Source organism: Brassica rapa, chromosome A07 (assembly GCF_000309985.2).
Source record: "Brassica rapa cultivar Chiifu-401-42 chromosome A07, CAAS_Brap_v3.01, whole genome shotgun sequence".
In the NCBI taxonomy this organism is placed as follows: domain Eukaryota; kingdom Viridiplantae; phylum Streptophyta; class Magnoliopsida; order Brassicales; family Brassicaceae; genus Brassica; species Brassica rapa.
This window is the reverse complement of record NC_024801.2, coordinates 26,808,221-26,831,249: the sequence shown is the minus strand read 5'-3', so window position 1 is coordinate 26,831,249 and position 23,029 is coordinate 26,808,221. Positions and strand designations below refer to the sequence as shown.

General features: G+C 32.5%; 3 protein-coding genes across 3 annotated transcripts; 2 read left to right on the top strand and 1 right to left on the bottom strand.

Annotated features, from left to right (window-relative positions):
• Positions 1 to 602: 602 nt before the first annotated feature.
• Positions 603 to 5,317, top strand: LOC103832009 (aldehyde oxidase GLOX). The gene has a single exon (XM_009107965.3). It carries the CDS (start codon positions 3,448 to 3,450, stop codon positions 5,110 to 5,112), a length of 1,665 nt encoding a protein of 554 aa, XP_009106213.1. The 5' UTR covers positions 603 to 3,447; the 3' UTR covers positions 5,113 to 5,317.
• A 5,029-nt stretch (positions 5,318 to 10,346) lies between these two features.
• LOC103832008 (auxin-responsive protein SAUR50) lies at positions 10,347 to 13,540 on the top strand. The gene has a single exon (XM_009107963.3). It carries the CDS (start codon positions 12,715 to 12,717, stop codon positions 13,150 to 13,152), a length of 438 nt encoding a protein of 145 aa, XP_009106211.1. The 5' UTR covers positions 10,347 to 12,714; the 3' UTR covers positions 13,153 to 13,540.
• A 6,041-nt stretch (positions 13,541 to 19,581) lies between these two features.
• LOC103832007 (auxin-responsive protein SAUR50) lies at positions 19,582 to 21,089 on the bottom strand. Its single transcript, XM_009107960.3, has one exon. The coding sequence runs from the start codon at positions 20,201 to 20,203 to the stop codon at positions 19,877 to 19,879; it is 327 nt and encodes a 108-aa protein (XP_009106208.1). The 5' UTR covers positions 20,204 to 21,089; the 3' UTR covers positions 19,582 to 19,876.
• Positions 21,090 to 23,029: the final 1,940 nt, after the last annotated feature.

The window sequence follows — 23,029 nt, the reverse complement described above, 5'->3', positions numbered from 1 at the left end:
ATGAATAATAAATATTTGATAACAATTTTGGTATGTTAGTTCTTTTTTTAAAATTTTATATTATTGAAAGATATTAAAAATCACATTAAATATATAATAAAAACATTTATATTTTTTCTTATATGTTATATTTGAATTTTTCAAAACGTCTATATATTATTAGAAATTTGAATATTCCCACTCTGAAAATTTTGTGATCAAAATATTATTTTTTTGTTATAATAAGTTACAAATGATCATAAAATATAACGCATATGAATTTTTATTTAATAAATATTCAAACTAAATAATATATATATATATATATATATATATAAACACTAATGATTTAAAGCAACAAGATTGGCCGATCAATTTAGTCATCGAGTTGAAATCTTTCAAAAGTATGTGAAAGACTAAAGTCAAAGTAAATATGGATTTAGAATAGTAGTTATATTTTACTAACCAAATAGCGAAAAAAACCGAACCGAACCGAAACCAACCCGATATCCGGATTGAACACCCGTAATCCAAATGAAGCTAAACTATTGTTTCATTCTCCAAAATATAATAAAAATAATAACTTAATCCCGCGCAAGGCACGGGTCTTATCCTAGTTTTTATTAAAACACTCTAAAATCTTATTTAAGCCATGAGATTTGAATTTCTATTTTTATAACTAAAAACTCTACTCAAACAAGCAATATAAAATCTATAACCTAAATTTTTTTAGTAACAGTAAATTTCTGAATAATTTATTAAATTACAAGTTTGACAACACTAAATTTTGAAGCTGTTTTTAAAATTCATTACACACTTCAAAATCCTAGTTGAATCCACTACTAAAAAGAACATGGTATAGAACAAGACTAATTTTCAGAGTCAAGTGATAGGCCACACTCATCAGTGATTGGTTTTGAGATTAAATTTGACAAATATTTGTGTAGTGATATATATAAACATTGCAAATTTTGTGATGCAAATAGAAAATGAGATGTTTTATTTTTTTTGAACTGTAATGTTTCCAACGAGAGAACTGAACTCAACCCCACAAAAGGGAACTGAAAGAAGAAGCCAAAACATTACATGGAAATTCACATATGAGATAGATATAAATAACCATAGAATCCCTGCTTGATACTTTCACTCGACTCAACTTGTGTTGTGGCTCCGATGAGATCTTGTGAGAAGGAGAGAGATATTTTGTTCCGATTGATTGGTTGGTTATAGACTTGGGTTAGTCCGGTATGAGTTCGATTGGTTGGTTTACTATTAAAACTATAATTCATTTTGTTATTGGGCTTCATACTCGGATTTCTCGACGGATACAAAAGCCCAACTATGTTATTGAGTTTGACTCAGCCGATTGTATTTTGTTTTTCATTCCAGAATAAATAAGAGGAAAACATATTAGCAGTCTCTAATGAGTTGTGGCTTGTAATAACGATCATACTTATATAGAGCATGATTAACCCTGGTCTTTTAGCCGGGGTTCTTAACTCATGATTTAATTTTATTTTTTATACTTTTCGGCTAAGAAACGACTCTTAGCATGAGATATAAAGACAACATTATTCTTAAAATAATTGCTTGAGCATAAACTTTCTCTCAAAAGTAGAAAACCATGCATAGCCCACCTAGAAACAGACTAACAAACTAACGAGTAAACGAACCTTTTGTCTTTTCAGTTATTCCGAATGCTCGTGAAAGGGTAAACTGTGGTGGCATGTAACCCGTCCGTCACGTAAAACTACATCTACACGCACGCACCGTCACAGAGACATAAACTGCAACTCAAGTGGAGATATTCTTATAAGCTTTACAGTTTGTAAATTAAAAAAGAGATGCTTAGACCAGTTTGTATAAGCATGTCTTGCCCGACATATCTTCCAGAGTTGAGTTCAGTTCTTTGATACTTATCCCCTCTAAAAATCTTATGTTATAATTCCAAGTTAAATTAAATAAATCACCAGCTTCCCGACGTGGTTTTAGAGTAGTACTCAAATGATAAAATCAATTAAAAACAGTTAATTTTATCGTCGAAAACGTTGATTCAATCTGGATACTTTTTGCGATCTCATTACAAAACTTTTATTTGCTGTCTTCACTATTTTATCAGGAAGGACAGTTGTCCCAACGTGACAGAATAAAAATCTTCAACCCCGTATCAAATCAATATAAACACGGGTTAACATTTGAAAAGTACTTTTAAACATGCTCCACGCATTTGTTTTTCATATTCGTAATATAATATTAGATCATTTAATATTTTTCTACTGACGGTGGAGTTGAAAACCCATATTATTAAAAGAAATTACCCCTGAGACAAAAAGAACATTGAGTTGCTTGATTATATTTATTTTGATTATAGGACTATTCGATGTTGATATATCATCATCGCACGAACAAATGGCCAAACCATCAGGCAGAAATATTCAACCCGTCACGTATAGTGTTATAACCAACAATAGAAAATGTTCCTTCGACGACAATCAGCATTATATAATGGTACATTTCAGGTTGGTACCACGTCCTGATAGTTATGATTTAATATGGTTTATATGGTATTGACCCAGCCGAAACTTGGATACCTTGAGATGATTGTGTAGATATATAAGTTAATATTTTTGCGATGTGAGATCATCTTCTTTGTGGAACTAGTATTTTTGATGTGAAAGCTTTAGTTGGCTTCTTGGTCATACAAACGTTGCATAGTTGCATGAAATATCAATTAGAGAAGAAACCTTTTTGGATCTCATTGATCTATTTAATACGCAAATCATATAATTTCAAATTAATTTAAATGTTTCTTCAGCATTTTCTAACACTTTTATTATTTACAAACTGGAAGTTTGTCATAGAATATTATCTGTGAAAAGTGGAGCGTTTATAATTTGGTTGTTAATGTTTTGTTTAGTCAACTTTTTTTTGGTAGATTATATTTTTACACCAAAAAAACTTTTGTTAATTAGATTACTTTCCAAATAGAAAAGGTTACAAATACAGGAAAAATGTAACATGGCACGACTGCTTATATATTATGGAAAAAATTGCAAGTATATTAAGTTACAATTTTTTTTTTTTTGCAAGTATTCAATTTTAGTTGCAAAAAAAAAGTATTCAATTTTCAACTTGGAAAACAAAAAAAAATTGACAAACTGTGTTTTTATATTACTTAAATTTTGAGGCAAAGTTACTTAAATTTCAGTTTTCAAAATAAAAACAGGAAATTTGGCATAATGATTTTGGAATTATGGCGTGAGTTACTAATTAGTAATTACTATGATTTATTAACGTCAATACGTCATGACATTAATTAATAGTCGATTTTATTTTTGCATATAAAGTAGATCTCATGGACAGTTTACAACTTTACATATGTACTACACAAACATAAAAAATACATATAAAAAGGCCAACCCGTGAGGCCGTGACATTAACTCCATATTACAACCAACAACAGAAACAATGGCTTCACAAGCCAAACCTCAAATCCTCTCCGACATCAACCATCTCCTCTACTTCGCTCTCATCCTCTTCCTCTCCCTCTCCTTCCACGTGGCATCCGGCGCAGGAGGAACATGGAAGCTTCTCTTAAACAACGTCGGAATCTCAGCTATGCACTCACAGCTCCTCATCAACGACCGTGTCATAATGTACGACCGATCCAACTTCGGTCCTTCAAAAATCTCTCTCCCTAACGGAACCTGCCGGGACAGTCCAAACGACTCCGTTTCCAAACGTGACTGCACCGCGCACTCTATCGAATACGACGTCGCTTTGAACCGTATACGTCCTTTGACCGTCCAGTCCAACACTTGGTGCTCCTCGGGAGGAGTCACTCCCGACGGAACTCTCCTTCAGACAGGAGGAGACAAAGATGGAGAACGTAAAGCTAGACTGTTTTATCCATGCGATGACGAGTCTTGTGATTGGTCTGAAATAGACAACGCACTTAATGTTAAAAGATGGTACGCTTCGAACCATGTACTTCCCGATGGTCGTCAGATCATAGTCGGAGGTCGAGATGAGTTTAACTTCGAGTTTTTCCCCAAGACAAACGCTCCAAACACGTACAGCTTACGGTTCTTGTCGGAAACCAACGATCTTGACCAAGAAAACAATCTCTACCCTAACGTGTTCCTCAACACCGATGGAAACTTATTCGTATTTGCTAATAACCGAGCCATTTTACTCGACTATTCCAAGAACACCGTGGTCAAGACTTATCCGGAGATCCCTGGAGGCGAGCCTAGAAGCTATCCGAGCACCGGCTCCGCCGTTCTTCTCCCCATCAAGAATCTTGAAGAAGAAGTTATCGAGCTGGAGGTTCTGGTGTGTGGCGGTGCACCGAAAGGATCGTACCTTCTTGCTTTGAATGAAAACACTTTTGTGAAAGGTCTTGATACGTGTGCAAGAATCAAGATCAACGATGCTAACCCTAAATGGGTGCTTGAGAAGATGCCGAGGCCTAGAATAATGGGAGACATGATCGTTTTACCTAACGGACAAGTTCTGTTAATTAACGGTGGTTCTTCAGGCTCTGCTGGTTGGGAGCTTGGTCGTGAACCGGTTTTGAATCCTGATCTTTATCATCCTGATAAACCGGTCGGTTCAAGATTTCAAATTCAGAACCCAAGTACTATACCGAGAATGTACCATTCGACCGCGACTTTACTCCGTGACGGTAGAGTTCTCGTCGGAGGAAGCAACCCACACGAGTTTTACAACTTCACCGGCGTGCTTTTCCCGACGGAGCTCCGGCTAGAGGCTTTCTCGCCGTCGTATTTGGAGTCTCAGTATAGGAATATACGTCCAAGGATTATGAGTCCTTCATTACACTCGACGGTTAATTACGGTGGAGTCTTGAGGCTGAGGTTTAGAGTATTAGGAGAAGTGAAAACTCCGGTTAAAGTTACAATGGCGTTTCCTTCGTTTACTACTCATTCCTTCTCAATGAGCCAGAGACTCTTGGTTCTTGATCATGTCACGTCTTTGAGAATAGGACAGTGGACTTATGAGGTTAGGGTTAAGACGCCGAGATCTGCTAATCTTGCACCGCCCGGTTATTACATGGTTTTTGTGGTGAACCAAGATATACCGAGTGAAGGTATTTGGGTAAGGTTACAGTGAAAAAAGTGATCGTAAACATTAATTAGTTCGTTATGTGTGATTTTTTTTGTTATTATAAAACTGAACCAACATACTTTTTGATTTGAGTAAATCAAATTTTATTTCGCGGAATTGTATGTCACAAGATTCTTGTTTGGATACAAATTACAAAAAAGGAATCAGATACTTGTGTCTTGTTGAGTTGGTAAAGTTTTCATGTTTGATACTTTTTGGCTACGTGAAAGTTTCATTATTAAAGGGGCAGGAATCTCTATTTCTGTTATTTTCATTAGAACATATGGAATTTCTATGTCGTGGATAAGAGAAGTATGCTAAACTTAGTTCATAATTGCCGGGTTTTGTTTGGACAGTTAAGACTTACGAAAAAGAAGAAAAAGATGTGATAATTGATGGAAGCTTCCATAAATAGAAAGTCGTGGAGAAGTGTAGAAATATTGGATACCAGAAATAGAGGGACAAGGTCCAGAAAGTTACTTAATGAATTACGTTGTATGTAGCGATATAACCCAATCAGATTCTTACGGTCTTGCACGTCTCCACATGTATCACTCCTTGTTTAACTACTTGTACGCAATTTAAATACTAAATCATTTCAATATTGATGACTATCTATAAATTCAGTTCGGTTCCTTGGTATTTTGCCCATGCCTATGACGAACCATCCAAGAGTGATGACACAGTTAATTCAATATAGGAAAACAATAGTTAAGAATGGTTTTTGTCATAGAGCAACAATAACCAATTCACCTCTGCTCTTGATTCAAAGAGCTTACAACATCATGTATTATATATGATTTAAGAGTAGTCGATCGTTTTTAGTTGGAAGAGTCGATAAAAGGAACGATGTGAAGAGTGTATAAAAATTTGAAGAGACCAGAAATAGAGAGACGACAAAAACTACTTTACTAAGTTGCATCTATGTAGGCAATATGATCCAACTCAAGATTCTTAGGTTCTTACCGTCTTGCACGTTTCCACTTGTGTCACTCTCTTGTTTATATATTTTCGGTAATGCGAAGAGCCTTCCAAGAACAATGGTGAAACACAATCAATTCGGTATATTGGTGAGAGACAAGAGTAGTTAGTAGTGGTTTTTCATAACATCAATAACCAAATCATCTTCGTTCTTGCTTCAACGAACTCATATAAGTAGACAACAAACAAAGCAAAAAAAACTCCTCCAAAACAGTAACACAATTCTAGTAAAATAATAGTGTTTACATCAATTCTAAGCACGTAAGCACGTTCAGGATCCGAAGGCGTTGGATCCGTTTCATCCACTGGCTCTCCGTCTAGGTATCACCACTGCAGCAAATCAAGGAATCGATGATATCATCTTCCTCTCCGACTGCTCAACGCTCATCAGAGCAATCAACAGCAAGCAACAGATCAAGGAAATCTTTGGTATCTTGAAAGATATTGAACATCTTTCTTCTGGCTTCATCTATCATATTTTCTCACATTCTTCGTTCACAGAACAGCGATGCTGATTATCTTTCTAAACAGGCCCATAGGGCCCCCTTGTCTTCTGCGTTTGTATTGCTACCCGGTATGGGTTAGCCCACTTTTTGGGCCCAAACTTTATCTTCTATTTATAATATCATCGGTCGATCAAAAAAAAAAAGCACGAATCCGCCTAGCCAATTGAATGTCTTTGGGCATTATCGTTGATCCTCTTGGCGTGAATAGAATAGAGATTTGTATCTTCCAACAGGCCCACCAAATAAGCCGCTGCAGCACTGCATCGCTAACACTGCTTGGCTCTGGGATATGTTAATTATCAACATTACTTGGATAACTAGAGGTGGAAGCACATATAAACTCGTATTTAAAATGATTAGTGTGAGTCGGCCTTTATATTTAAAATGTACATTGTCATCCACCTCTAGCTTAGTCAGACTTCAACCTGAATTACCAAGTTACCAAAATATTCACATAAAATTTAGCTGCAGCGTTTGTGGGTGAACAAAAAGCAATCAATCTTTAAAATAAATGAGATAATGAAAGACCTAATTATTTACGAACAGTAAAAGAATAATTTTGTTAAAGCGTCCATATTATTCTTGATAAATAAACATATTTATTATTCTTTCTTGTAGACAAACATTTTTGTGTAGCTGGTCTATGGACTGCTTAACATTGACGTGCTTGGTCTATGGACTCAAGGTATGGGCTAATCATTTCCCAATATAAATTGGATGCTAATTATTATATTTTTCAGTTTCTTTAATCAATCAAATACTACTTTTTTTGTAAACTAATCAAATACTACTTTCGTTATTTATTTTAAACTAAAATAAATAAAAATGTTGTAACACGTACTATAAAATTATCAATGTTTAAAGTCCCTAATTAAGATTAATTTATTTGAAAATCACATACGTACGTACGTCACTGCCTACTTATTCCTTTGGCCCATAACAAATATCATTTCTACCAGAACCAGTTTTATATGTTAAATTATCATTGTATAATTGCAATGCAAGGCTGTGTTCTTTGCTTTTCTTTTTTTGTAACGTAATTTATTACATTATAAATTACATAGCTTTTTGCCTCTTTTGTTTTCATTCCAACACCCATGAAGGTAACCAAATCTAGTGTTACACAAAAACTATATAAATAATTTTGATGTCTTTTGTCCAAACTTTCTTGATTTTATTAATACATAGTACCCACAGATTATCTACCGAAACTCCAATACCATTTCCAGTTTTGGTATCGCAATTAGAATATACATATAATCTTCCGACCATGCTTAGTTTTACCAACCAGAATAAAAGCTTAAACTTAACCAAATCTGGAGTTGAGTATATGGTGTTGTGCATGATTACACTTTCGCATGTAATATCTATAGTTTATCTCTATCTGCAATACTAAATATTAAAAACTTATAAAATTTGAATATGCTAACTATACAAACTCGTTTCATCAGTCTATATACAAATGGGTAATATTTTTTATTTTTATTTTTTTTGTAAAAGGCTTTCAAATTAAAATACTAAAAACATACAGAGTACAACCATAAGTTTGATAGAGTATGATGAGACATACCTCATATTCAACCAAGCATTAGCTTACAATGGAGAAGACTTATGATCTGAATATAAATTACAATGGGTAATATTATAAAGAAGAATGGGTAATATTATAAAGAAGAATGTTCATTGGTTGTTTCAATTTGTATTACTGGATCTAAAATCAGAACCAAAACATATGATCTGAATATAAATTATGTAAAATTGTATTAATCAATAAATAATGTGGGGGGAGATGGAGACGTGGCGGAATCTAATAAGGTGTTAGAGATGCCGAAAGACGTTTGCCTAAATAAATCCAAGGCATAATCCTAATAAACCTCTCTTTATGCCTTTATTAACCTAAACATTACATGTGCCTTTCTATGTCTTCACTCTTCTTCACACTTAAACTTAATATACAAAATACTAGTAATGAAAACTTAAATCTGATTAGTTGGACATAAAGATAGATATAACTTAAATCTACGATGCAAGTGAATTAAACTTAAGATTCTGAGTAGGCTTTAATAAAGTACAATAGCATACTATTAACCCAACTTATGTTTTTGTGTTTTACGCGTCATATCATAACTTTTCCCCTTACAAATACCTTCTTTGAGAAAATTGAGTGGAGAATGACAAATTTCAGTTCAAAATAGCTACACGTCAAAGCTACATTTACTTGATTTTCAGAAAATATTGTGGAACCAAACTTTAATCAGGTTCATCCCTTCTGCTGGTGGCTAATCACTGCCTAGTGCATTTTTTTTTTCCGTCAATAGTTTTTTTTTTAATTTATAAAAACGGGCCCAGCCCAGAAACAAAATACAATAAAAGCCCAACAAAGCTACAGGGCAAAACTCGTTACACAATTGGGCCCAATCCAGCGGCCCACCTTGAGAAACCCTAGAAACCAACACGGTTTCGAATCGCGGCCGCCTCGCAGATCACTCTTTTCAACGCTTGGACACGTGTCAACATCCTCGGCGTCGAGGGTCACGTGTCGCGAGATCGACGCATCGCACCTGCAACTCATCCTCGCCGGAGATCCATCAGCCGGATCACCAGCCACGCCGGAACTCCAAAGTTCCGAACCTCTTCACCGTCAAGAGCTTTTAGGACTCAAATATCGGAGAGAATCGATCGCCGTGGCGAGATCTCATCCACCCCCGTTCACCGCAACCGCCCAAAACCTCGCATGCAACTTCACCCTTTCCGTCGGAGATCTTTCTCTCCTCCAACTGCCTAGTGCATAACATAAACAAAACTTTAGACGTATTTAATTTATATGAAAAGAAGTTAAAACCCGAAAAGAGAAAGAAAAACAGAGAAGAGACGATTGTTCCGTGGGTCCGTATTTTTCATTGTACAACGGAGCGCCGTATTTTCCAAAAACCAAAAACAGGTCCTCAAACCTTTGGAACAAAAGAGAAGAGAATTATTATACTGTTAATTACTCTTACTGGCTTGTGGGTCCTTCTCTTATCAGAAAACGCCATGTCATCTTCTGACACTGACGTGTCATCGCTCATCGCTAATTACACCTTTGATAAACGTTGCTCCACATCATCTCAATTAAGTCGTCTCCAAGTAATCAATTAACTAGTTTTGTTTTGTTCTTCTTTTTTGAATATTTGGTTAATTATTATTTCAACGTTTTTTATGCCTACTATTTCAAATTTACAACATTGATTATTATAATGATGTACAAAAATTTTAACAATGAAAACAAAAGAATCGCGTACATTGAATTTTCTCCTAATCACGGTATGAAGATAATTGAGGATTGATATGGATATTTTTGCAGCTTCAACAAACGACATTACACGAATAAACTATTTGATAGGATTTTGTGTCATAGTAAAAACAAATTAAGCGATCAGCTAATTTATTGTTTGATCTCAAGTAGTATTTTTATTTGATCATATCGTACGTGCATATTAATGCACTGGTGCATGGATGGATGGCAGAACGAGACAATCCTATGCCAATTCATAGCATACGATACGATCGACTCTCTTGTAACATATCTATGAAGACAAACTATACTATATAATTGTGTTCGATTCATGATAAATAATCAATATTAATAAAACCTGCAGAAGCATTAATGAAGATTTGCTTAGGCATATGAAATTAAATGCGAAGATCCTTAAACCGGGACAAGTGGGATGAGAACGTAAGGGGGGGGGGGGGGGGGGGATGCATCATTGCTTCCATAACATGCATTCGGACCCACTTTTTTTACTTGAATTTTGTAATATTTATACTTGAAAAAAATATTTATTTATATTAGCTTCAATCATCTCTTTCAGTTTCATTACTTTAATATTATATATATACATATATGCATAAATATTTGACTAAATTTATATGATAAGTGCATATATTACAAGGTTTATCAGGCCACATGCGGAAAATGTGATATGTAGGAGTGATAGGAACTCGAGGTGTGGACATTGGATTATTGATGAGCGATTTTGTATATGTTTTCGAGTTCAACAATTTCTTTAAGGTGCACAAAAGTCTTACTGTAATTGGTTACTTTAATTGCTATGCAGTAAAGATTTGAAGTATGGTTGCAAAAATACTATATATGTAACTAACAATAGTTCAGATAGAAGATATACTGTCTGTTTATATATATTAGTCCTCATCTAGAATTTTAAGGAAAACCTGCTTCAGATTAGACTGACAGTAACAATGATCCAAGCATTTGAGCACATGAAAATGTGTGATGTATATATGGATAAATGTAGAGATTATTAATTAAGTTCAATACATGAAAATTGTTTTTTGGCTGATTGCTTGTTACTTGGAAAATATAAATAAATAATTGTAGATGAGACATTCGCGCACATGGGGGCATGAACACAATATAAACTACAAGATAAGTGATGTTTTGGTGTGGTACGCCGTATTACATTATTGTCCATTTCGTATGCCAAGTACTAAATTAATTTTCTCATTAAACAAAAAAGCATCTTCAGTTAATCTTAACTGCGTCTGGTAGGAGAACCATTTATATAGTTTTCTATGTTTTGATTATAGTATTGAATCACATATACGAATTTAAATTACATTGCTTTAAAAAAAATTACATTGCTTAAAATACGTTTTCCTATACCTTTTCCCAGCTACCCATGTGGTGGTTTTATTTATATTGTTTAACATAAATTCTCCCACTTTCCGTGCGCCGAAATTATTATTTTTAGTTTTAATAATATATCTGTAGTTTGTGTTTATAATAATATTTTAAAAAACTTTATTTATATATATGTATATTATTTATTGTTTATAATATATATAAAGTTTTTGACCCTTCAGACCACCGCTATGGTGATGCCCTTGTTTGCCACAAGCATGCACGAACTATCTGTATACAATATTTTTCAGTATACATAATTTGTTGTTAAAATCACTTTAGTCTTTTTTCATCTAAAGAAATTATACATATAAACTGAATGTGCATGAACTAGTTAATTATTTCAGATTTTCTCGGTTAATGCGTTAATTAACTGTACAGAAACAATATGCGAGAACTAGTTAATTAACTGAATGTGCATGTCAACTTATGTTAGATATGAACTAGTAAGCTACGTGTGAAATTAACTACTAAGTACCTTTATAGGAGATCAAAACATAGAATATCATCAGGTTATTTGCTTCTAACGTTTGAACACTTTGATTATACCTAAACAGAACATGCATGAACATAAAGAAAGAGATTGACTCTAATATGTCCCTAATCAAATCCCAAAGCGATGTCTGAACTCTTTCCAAAGACTGGTCGTCTTATCCAACACTACCACATGCTCTTACTTCCCTACCATTTCTTTTTCTTTAAAGTGACACTTATTTATTCAATTAATAGAATTCAATCCTTTATCATCGCTAAATTCATTAGCATAATTATTAAGACCATGAATAATCAAAGGATAGTTTTCACATGTCGAATCTATCACCTACGAATGCTTCGTGCGCCATCCATTGTATGAAGAAGAAGAAAACATACTATAGTCTTTGATTCTCTCTTCTAAACAAATTATTTAAAATTAATTTCCCCAATCATCTGATCAGCAAAATTAATTTCTCGAATCTTAACCCATCACACTAATATAATTTATAAATAAAAAATAATACAGGAAACATAAGAGTATCTCTACGTCTATTCCACTTTTCATTTCTAGTTTTATTTTGAAAAGTTATTAACTCTATTTTACCAAAAATAATTGAAGTAAAAATATAATTATTCCAAAATTCGAGCATAGTCATCAATTTTTTTTTAAAAAAAATCATTTCTTTAATTTAATATTAAAGTATAATTCGATTATTTTATACAATAACTCTATTTTGATTTTTCTCAAAAAAAAACTCTATTTTGAAAATAGTAATGGAATGAAATATTACAAAAATTCTTAGGACCATAGAGAGGCAATGTCGTAAATATTTTGAGTACCAGTGGCATTGTGTTAGTTCCTTTACTATATAAACTTCGTCCCTAGCAAACTCTCAAAACCCCTCTGACATTTTCTCTCTTTAAACACTTACTTAACCGGGAAAAAAAATACTTAACCGGAAAAAAATGGCTGGAGGTCTCGGGAAATGCAGTAAGATACGTCACATTGTGAGGCTGAGACAGATGCTCCGACGGTGGCGCGACCAAGCGCGGACATCTTCTTTCCGCCGCAGCGTACCGTCGGATGTACCGTCAGGACACGTGGCGGTCTACGTGGGTAGCAGCTGCAGGAGATTTGTGGTGCGCGCGTCGTATCTGAACCATCCCATCCTATGGAATCTTCTGGTTCAGGCGGAGGAAGAGTTCGGTTTCGTTAACCAGGGTCCTTTGGTTTTCCCTTGCGAAGAATCGGTTTTCGAGGAGTCGATCCGGTTTATTTCCCGGTCAAGAGGGTTTACTTGTCCCGATGATGTCAAGAAGAACTGCCACGTGGAGATCAGAAGCGATCGATGGATTGAATCTCGGCCGTTGCTTAATGGCGTCTCCGAGAAAGCAATATGGTGATCATTTTGTCGGCAACGTACGTACAGAGTAAATAGAGTAATAAAAAAGAGAGCGGATACTGACTCGGTTTGACTCGCCATGGGAGCAGCCAGCCACTTTGAATAATCATGTTCATGTCATTGACTCAGGCTCTTATTTATTTATTGGTTTCGTCCTGTGCGAGGCGGCGAGTTTACTGAGCTGAGTTAGACGAAATACAGAGGAGATGGCCGTTAAATGTGATTTAAATTGGTGTTGGCTCCGTCTCCTCCCAGTTCAATTAAATTGTATATAATTTCTTTTTTAATTATTGGAGAAATTTGATTTCTGATTCTAAAAATCTATGTGCAAGATTCCAGCGGATTAATGTATGAACATTGTTCTATTTATTAAACAGTTATATGGTTCATTCTACTTTTTAAAAAAAATTATAGTAATTCTATAAAATAGTTAAGGTTTATTCTAATAGTATTTATTTTTGAGTAAAAAATAAAGCAATGAACAAAAAAATATAGATTACTCTATTTATAAAATAAACTTATTTTTCGTTTTATTATAAAATAAAAAACATTACCAATTAATTTGTTTTTTATTCTAAATTATATTTTAAAATAAAAATAAAATGGGACTGATGATGCTCTTAAACAATAAAAATTAGTAAAGCCGATCAATAGTTTACATCTTTGTAATTTCAGAATAATTATAAAAGATTACCTTGACTACTAATATTTAAACTAAATTTTTAACTTAACACAATGACAATAATTTCTTACTGTAAACTACTCCCTCCGTTTTTTAATATAAGTCGTTTTAGAGAAACTTTTTGTTCCAAATTATATGATGTTTTCAGTTTTCTATGTAAAATTTATTAACACTTAATATTATATGACCAATGATAATATACCTTCTATTTTATTATTTGTTGATTTATGGTTAAGTAAATAATTAATGATATTTTTGTTTATAAAATATAAAAATGAATAATTTTCTTAATCTATGTGTATAATTCTAAAACGACTTATATTAAAAAACGGAGGGAGTAATTTATAGGGTTTTATGATTATTTCGCATAATTATTTATCTGATATATGCTAGTAATTTTCAAAATTAAAACATAATTTACTATTTACCTATACTACAATAACAAATAGTAAAATAATATATAGTATAAATGGTTAAAGTAACAAATAATTAATATTAGAGTTATTCTTGGGTTCACCAACCAATAAGATTTCATTATTTCAAATTCGATATCTTTTAAAAAATGAAACAAAATATTTTCAAGTTATTATGTTTTTAAAATAAAAAGGTAAAAACAAATAGTTGTTACAAAAGAAAAGATTTTTTTTAAAAAATATTGTTAACGTTGTCAGCAAAACACTAAACCCTAAATCCTAATCCCTAAACCTTAAATCCGAAACCCTAAACCCTTGGGTAAACCCTAAACCCTTGGATAAATCATAAACTCTAAATCAAAAACACTAAACACTAAAATCTTAAACCGTTGAGTGTTTTAGAGTTTAGTGTTTTTGATTTAGAGTTTATGATTTATCCATGGGTTTATAGTTTACCTAAGGGTTTAGGGTTTCGGGTTTAGGGATTAGGATTTAGGGTTTAGTTTTTTTTTTTAAATATTTTTTTTGTAATTACTACTATTTTTTTTTAAACATAATATAACTTGACAATATTTTGTTTTCTTTTATAAAAAATATCAAATTTGAAATAATATAATCTTATTGGTTGGTGAACCTAGAGGTTCACCTTAGGGGGTGAACCCAAGAATAAGTCTTAATATTGTATGTAAATCGAAAAACTAAAAATATCTTTACATTTTTACCAAAGAAAAAAATAAAACAAAACTGAAAATATTACTTAAATTGAGATATCCACCCCCCCCCCCCCTCCCTCCCCCCCCCAAAAAAAATATCATCGATGTGATATATAGATAGTAGTATAAAATATCATTAGGTAGAAAAAAAGTTGGTGTGAATTTACTACTAAAAGTTATTTACTTTGTTAACTTCGGGCGAAGTTTAAGTAGTTTATAATTGGACCGAAGTAACTGGAAAAAAAAGAAGAAAACAAATCCGACCAGGTCATGTGAAGGATAAGACTATATCAGTAATAGCCTCTGTTTTCACTCTCATCAAACTTTTTCGCACGTTCTTCGAACAGTGTAAAGTACAGTCTACGGTACATAATGTTGTCATATTGGTGTTTTTCTTTATTTCGCCGTAATCTACTTTAGAATGTTCAGACAGCTAGGTTTGTGCTAATAAGAGAGTTTGGATTCTGTTCTAATTCATTTCCTTCCTCCGCTTTGTTTATATGGAAGAAAACATGGCTAGATTTATCAGAAAACAATGTGATAATGAACAAAAAGATATATTTATTATAATCGGCCAAGTAAAGTTGCTTGTTTTGAACTTTGAAGACATAGATAGAGAAGATGGTTGAACTTAAAATTAAACGGTTGTGAAAATATATTTGTAGGCTTGTAACCAAAATGAAAAGGAATCTAGCATCTCAAAAGAGTTACACTAGCATCAACCTATATAGTAAAAATCACCCATAAAAGCATAAATAAAATACCTACGACATGATCCTTTTTCTCTTGCATCGACAAATATAGGACATTTAGAACACGTTACTTAAAATTCTATACCCACACAAAACTTCACATTACATATGATGAATACATAAAGGACCCATATATGCTTACGCATATTATTCGAGGAATAGTATACAGCGTGAATTTTTAGTATGAACCGAAAGTCGGGTTGGGGTAGAGAAAGAGAAATGACGCCATGCACGTGGATGTACCACAATTGTTATCAACGGTGAATACTGTGTTAGAAAAGACTATGTTTAAAGCCCCTTTTAATATGGTACGAGTGAAAGCGAATCTTGGTCTAAATCTGATCAACGTGATGGATATAGTCTTCTCCGAATGGTTAAAAGAACGATGTCGGGTAAAGATAGTTGCAGCCAGGAAGGAGATCATTAACGAGGAAGATGTCCTTTTGCTACAACAATTATTTAGGATAAAAATGATGAGAGTCGAGAAAACAAAGAGAAGATGAGAGATTCGTTCCAAAGGACAGCGAAGTGAGGCCCTGTGGGATTGAAGCCTTGACCTTACATTTTTACCCTTGTTCTTCTAATTATTAACGATCAGCTATAGACTATCCCCTGGATTAATAGATTTATAATAAATAATTTATTGGTTAAAGAACTAACTCTAGGTTTTGATTTCAGTATGATGAAAATAAGAAACACCCATGATTTCGTTTTTAAGTATCCAAAAGGTCAGATTATAAGTCCAATTATGTGTTATTTCTTCAAAATTTTCTGTAAGTAGTAGCAAAAGAAAACAGGTTTCTGAAACGAGCTGAAAATGTGAATAAAGTCATTCGCAAATAATTTCTCCTTAACTCGTTGTAGCGACATACCTTTGCCAAATTCTTTTTGAGGTCAGGAAAATTCCCTTGGAAAAAGGAGAGTAAGGTAGCTAAGTGATGACACTTGTCAATTTCTATTTCATGAATCACTACATTTGGAATCATTTTGATTCATCAGCTATAACGATAATTTGAGGTAATTTGGTAATGATGAAATGTTTTTACCGTTTTTCGTTTCATTATTATTATTACTATTTTCGTTTCATTATCATGGTGACTTGTTAAAACGGATCTTTGCATCATTCACTACATTAGTCGTTGAATACATCAACACTAACATAAGCTTGTTTACGGTTACTAAGGTTTAGCTGGAACTGATTTATAGTTGATATACAAATGGGTGGTATTTGAAAGAATCTTGATAGGCAAATCTTGATTAGCTTTAGCCTTTAGTGAATAACAAGCTCAGCTCGTGCAGAAACCTAGATATTTTATCTTTTGGGGGGTGTTTTCGAAGGTGCAAATCCATAGTAACAGACAAGGTTCGAGATTTGTAAAACCAAATTAGTTAACTAATTGAACTTAACAAATCCAAAGTTTTATATATGTATCAAAATTCAAACACAACCACATTGTGTAAAACCGGACTTCTAGACGTTTAGGTAAGTTGATGAAAATTAAAAGAGTGTTTCTTGAAACAATTCTCTGGTTGCTATCTTCATATAAGAAAATTTAGAATAACCAGATATAAATTTGATCTACACGGGTTTTTTTCTGTACGCTCTGACAATTTGGAGAGTGGAACGTTATTGCCCAAATCCATTTAGGAAAGATACAACGACTCGAAATCAGCCAATCGTTAAGATTGACTAAAAATAAATAACCAGTTCGGTATGATCGAGGTTCGATTTCCTCTTTCTTTACCGAGATTGATGGTGGTGCTTATATGCCCATTCTGATGCATGAAGAATCATCATGCAACAACCTATAATCGTGTAATCAGAACTTCAAATAGAAGTATAAAATAGCCAAATAGGTTCAGGAATCGATTAATTCATAACTTAAAATGTTTATTCATGTGGAAGAAGTTCTATTTAAATAACTAGTTGGTGAATTTTTTTTGGCTTTAACTTTAACTAACTGTCACCTAACAATTTATAAGGTTTTCCATAAAGTAGATTAGTTGTATTGTCACATTCAATCAAATTTATACTTAATGGAATTGAAGTTTGTATTGCATAAAATGTATATAATAAGAATTCTAAATGTGACTCGTTGTAATCACGTAATGATATGCTACACTTAGTGGAGCTGTAGCACTTTCGGACTTGGTGGGATTGTTATCTTTTTACCGACCCTTTTCCATGCATTTAATTTAAACCTTTTGTTCAAAGAGACAATGTCGAAGACAAAATTGGCCGACCAAATGAAAACGGATAATAATTCTAGCAAATTAATTGAATAAAAAGAGAAGAAAAGTAGTATATCTTTAACAATTAATCCGTACTAAACCTTTTCTCAAACAAAACTAATGGATACGGTGATAAATGGACCTACGAAAGCGTAATATTATGAGCCATGACATATCAATTCACGAGTAGTTTATACATGCCAGTCCACATCAACAAAACGTGGAGAATTACAAATTTACAACTATCGTATTTGTTGGAAATAAATAAATAAAGAATGTATTAAAGAATAATCAATTAAACCCACTTTTATACTACCGACCATTTTTTTGATGAATTACATACCATCATTAAAAGAGAAACCAAAAAAAACGAAATTTTTATTTAAATATAAACTATAAGTCTATAACTATATTATAAATCTATTAAACTATGCCTTTTTACAAAAAAAAAATTATTAAACTTTTAAGTTCTATTATGAAAAAAATTGTTCATTCGCTCGAACCTCTCGTTAAGTACCGTACGGTCGGGACTAGGGAAAATGGGTGTTTACGTCAAAAACATATTTAGGAGTGCATTAGGCGATACGGTGAATCTTATCGTGATCACGAAAGCCCATGATCAGACAAATTTATCGTTATAATCGTAGCCGTCCAAATAATTGAAGTAGGTCCACCACCTACCACGCTGTGCTCTAGAGGATTATTAACACACCAGAATCTTGTGTAGGGACTTCAACGATACGAGAATTCTTTAAGCTTTTGGTCCCATCCGCATGTGCTTATCCCTCCGAAGTTGATTTTGACATCTCCAAGTTTTCTTTTCTGTTTTCAAGACTAGCTTTCAAACACTCCTTTTATCTCTGCACAAGGGTCGAATGTATATGTCAAGCAAAACATAAAACTCTTTCACATTCTATGCTTTTAGAGTATGGTTATACTCACGAATTTATGTTTGAAGTAAAGTGTGTGCGGTTTTATATAGTAACAAAACTAAATGCCATATTGCAATAATATCGAAATTAATTTAGCGGTTGAACATCAACATCTAAGGTTAGCTCATTAGGAGTTATGGGTTGTTGCTTTTAATTCTTTGGTACATAAATAGAGTAGTGAAAGTTAATAATTTCTGAAATGTATTTATATTTCAGAAAATATTATAGCAGTTGGGACTTTCCATCCAACCTAGCTTAAAAGAAATTTAAATTAATAGTATATGATCTCAAACAAGTATGGGTTTAACAAAATAAGGTTTCAAATTTATTTTATATCATAATAATATAGCTATTTACCATAGCCATCTAATCTCCTAAATTAATACAAACAGTAAAACGCTTTTTCTGAATCTCAACATAGCAGAGCCCCCTGCATATAGTTATAAACTGTAACGATTCTGCAACTAACATCCCGTCCACAAAAAAATATTTTATCTTTTTAGCTAGTTCAACAGTTTTAACGGCTAAAAACCGCCGGCTAAGAAACAGACACCACCATATTCTCTATTTCTTTAACCTACATAATTTGGGAGTCTCTTACAATTTTTTTTTTTTTTAAATTGGGAGTCTTCTACAAAATAAAAATGCCACACATTGCACAATAATTCATTAACCTATGCAAAAGAAAAACCAAAACCAAAGAAAATTGAACCTAAGCTGATAATACTAAAAGTCTCATTCATCAAATATCAAAATATTCCTCACAGGGTACACATTCAACAATACACCACCATGAGAGTGATCTTCACGAGCATCTCTTTCTCTAAGGGTTAGGTCTCACTCTAATACAACACTAAACCCATATTAGGCAAAACATGTAAAAAAAATAGTTTGCTAAAACAGAGAAGCATTTGCTCAGCAACTTCCACTGTTCTCATCCTAATAAAACCATCTCAAATATATAACTTAAAAAAAAAAAAGCAAAACTCTAAAAGATATGTTCATCCGAGCATGGAGGTGAGAGATCTGAAAACGGCTTCATCACAAGGGATAGTGAGACCCATGTCGTGGTCAAAACCAAACTCTTCCTCTGCTTGTTGGAGAAGAAGCTGAAACTCGGGCCGGGTCAAAAACGAAATGGGTACAACGTACCTGACCCGATTCTCTCCAACGTAGACGACAAAATGTCCTTTAGGTACGTCAAGAGGATGTCCGTTCTCATCTTCGCTGTACACATTACTGTGTTTCTTCCCCAAGCTCGAGCATCTCTTCAAGATTTGCTTGATCATCGCCGTTTGTGTCAGCTTGTTTGCCTTTTTCATCGCCATTCTCTTCAATTTCTTCGGAAATGAGATGGGTATTTGCTTGATGTTTCCTTTTTTGTTTTTCACAATGAAGGGTAAGTGTGAGAGGGCTCATGGAATTGTGGTTGGGGGTATTTATTGAAGATTATTGGGAGTGGGATCTTTTTTCATAAATATAAAATATGAATATACGGAAATTAAAAAGGTATATATACACGAAGTTATGCACACTCACATGCGTGTGTATAAAACTATAAATATGTAACATAGAGAGATGGAGAGATGGAGATTATGATGTGTTTGTTGTCTGAATATGAATTTTCGTGTTTGCTAGGGGTAACCACTTGTTGTGCATTAAGATGACACAAATAATTTAACTTCTTGTAGAATTTGATAGAATGCAGAGACTCGAAAGCAACAGCTTGGGTCATCATCTGGTTTGGCTCCAAAATATTTTCATATCAAACGGGAAAGAAACAAACCGTGGCGTAATTTAGATTAATATCAATTTTCACTAGTTAAAGAAATGTGAAAGGTATTTCTAAGGCATGTGAAGATGTGGGGGTGTAAAGTGAGAGGAGTGTGTGTGGAAAATATTTGAATATCTAACTATTGATATTTTCTTTTGGTTCATGCATGCTTACTGATTTTGTTAATTAATTAGGGTTTCATTCTCATCCTTCGAGGTTGATTAGGGTTTTATTCGAATATGTTGTATAGTTCTCTAAATTCGTATGTATTATTTATTATACCCTTATTGTCTTCACTTTTGTGTAATTTTGACACATTCTCCCATCTAGTTGTCTCAATTTCGTTACATCGAGCGTAGGGCTTTTATGATTTTATCCAAGTTGTTAATGAATTGTTCAATACTCCAAGGAGTATCACACACACCGTGTTACTTCATGCACGTTGTCTAACAGTAAGAAACTTTTTTTGCTAAGATAGAAACTTTAATACTTGAAAAGAAATCATCCACGAATCTTTCTTTCAATCTCCTATATATTATTTGAGAAGCATTGCAACATTTTTTTGTAGCCACGTGTCATCACTAGAATGATTCTTAGAATCCTTAGAGAAATAGGTTGGTCCATCTAAATATATAATAAGCTTTTTATTAAACCACAATAAATACATTATTAATGTGCTTCATTATTTCCTTAAATAAGATTTCGAAATTGCCTAATGTGGCTAAAGTATATATGACAATTAATGATTTTGAATAATAAAGATTTGATAAAAATAAGTGTGTATTATAATTATATTTGTTTAATTTTAAGCTATTAAAATAAATTAAACAATCATAGTAACTATATAATAAAAATTAAAAAGATTATTTATATATTATATTTTGAATTTTTATAAAAGAGTATAAATTACTAAAACTATTCAAAGTTTCACATTCAAATTTTGTGATCTATGATTTAAAACTTTTGTAACGATATGATACAAATAATTAAAAAATAATATAAGTTGAAAGTCTCATTTAATAAGTATCAAAAATAAAAGATATATAAATATATGTATTATTTTAAATTAAACTATATGCCATATAAAAATACATAAATATCTTAATTTTGAAATTTACTTTGAACATTTTTTTGATAAAAAATTTGAAAAAATATTGACAACTTAATTTTTAAAAATATTATAAATTACTTAAACCATTAATTCCACTGTGAAAATTTTGTTATCACTAAGTTAGACTTTTTGCTATAACAGATAAAAATATGAGCAAAAAGCATCATCTAACAAATATTAATATCAAAATTATACCATATATATGTTACTATCATTTAAATTTAATTATATATCATATCAAATAGAAAAAATATTTTTTCGATTTATAAAATTTATTTATATGTTCGCACCAATTTAATTATATAAGTAGTATATAATGACTTTTTAATTATTTAATATATATTTATTATTTCATAATATGTTATAAACATATAATATATAAAATAATATATATATATATATAATGTTCATCCCGCGCAAGGCGCGGGTCTTAACCTAGTAGAATTTATAAGCTAACCAAAGGTTGTTTAAGTATTATAACGTATGAATTAAAGATTAGTGGGTCTGGGAAAATGCAAATGTTCTGTAAAACTCTTACAAATATTTTCATCTCTCACTTTTATTGAAATGGAATTGAATTAGTCAACAACGATATCAATTTTGATAATAGTTGTTAAAATTTTAAATATATATTATTAATAAATAGTTTAGAACAATATTATTTAAATTTTCAAATTATTTAATTATACTTTGTTGGTCAAAAAGATGATAATTGGTCAAAATAATCATGATACTCTCAGAAATTAAATTTGAAAATTGATCATACTTTTTCTGTATATTTCTCCAATGAGGAGAAAAGTACAGAAGAGTACCACGATCTTGATTATTGAACCCGTGAATCTAGAGGAATAAAGAAAATACATGAAAGCTGAAACTTCACAAGGATAAAAGGGAAGTTGTTGTTGTACCCAATGCGCCACTAGTGGGTAAAATACAAATATTTATACAGAGAACTAGAAAATATGATAATCCTGCAAGTGTTCACGTAACACGTATAACCGAACTTTTTTCCACTTGGAAAACCATATACGGTGAATCTTTATATTTATATTAAAATACATGCAAAAACAATAGAAAAGAAACAAAGAAGCAGAGGGAAGGGGTCGATGTTTCGGACCACAAACTGAAACCAAGAAAACTGTGGTAATCAAACGTGGACTCTCCAACTGTTTCAACTGACTCACATGCCTTCCTAATTACATTATACCGCGCACCCCTTCTATAATTTACATACACTCTTTAAATTTCAAGACTTAAAAAGTTACGATT

Coding starts and splice junctions, on each gene's coding strand:
- LOC103832009 (XM_009107965.3), top strand. CDS start 3,448: ATGGCTTCACAAGCCAAACCTCAAATCCTCTCCGACATCAACCATCTC.
- LOC103832008 (XM_009107963.3), top strand. CDS start 12,715: ATGGCTGGAGGTCTCGGGAAATGCAGTAAGATACGTCACATTGTGAGG.
- LOC103832007 (XM_009107960.3), bottom strand. CDS start 20,203: ATGGCGATGAAAAAGGCAAACAAGCTGACACAAACGGCGATGATCAAG.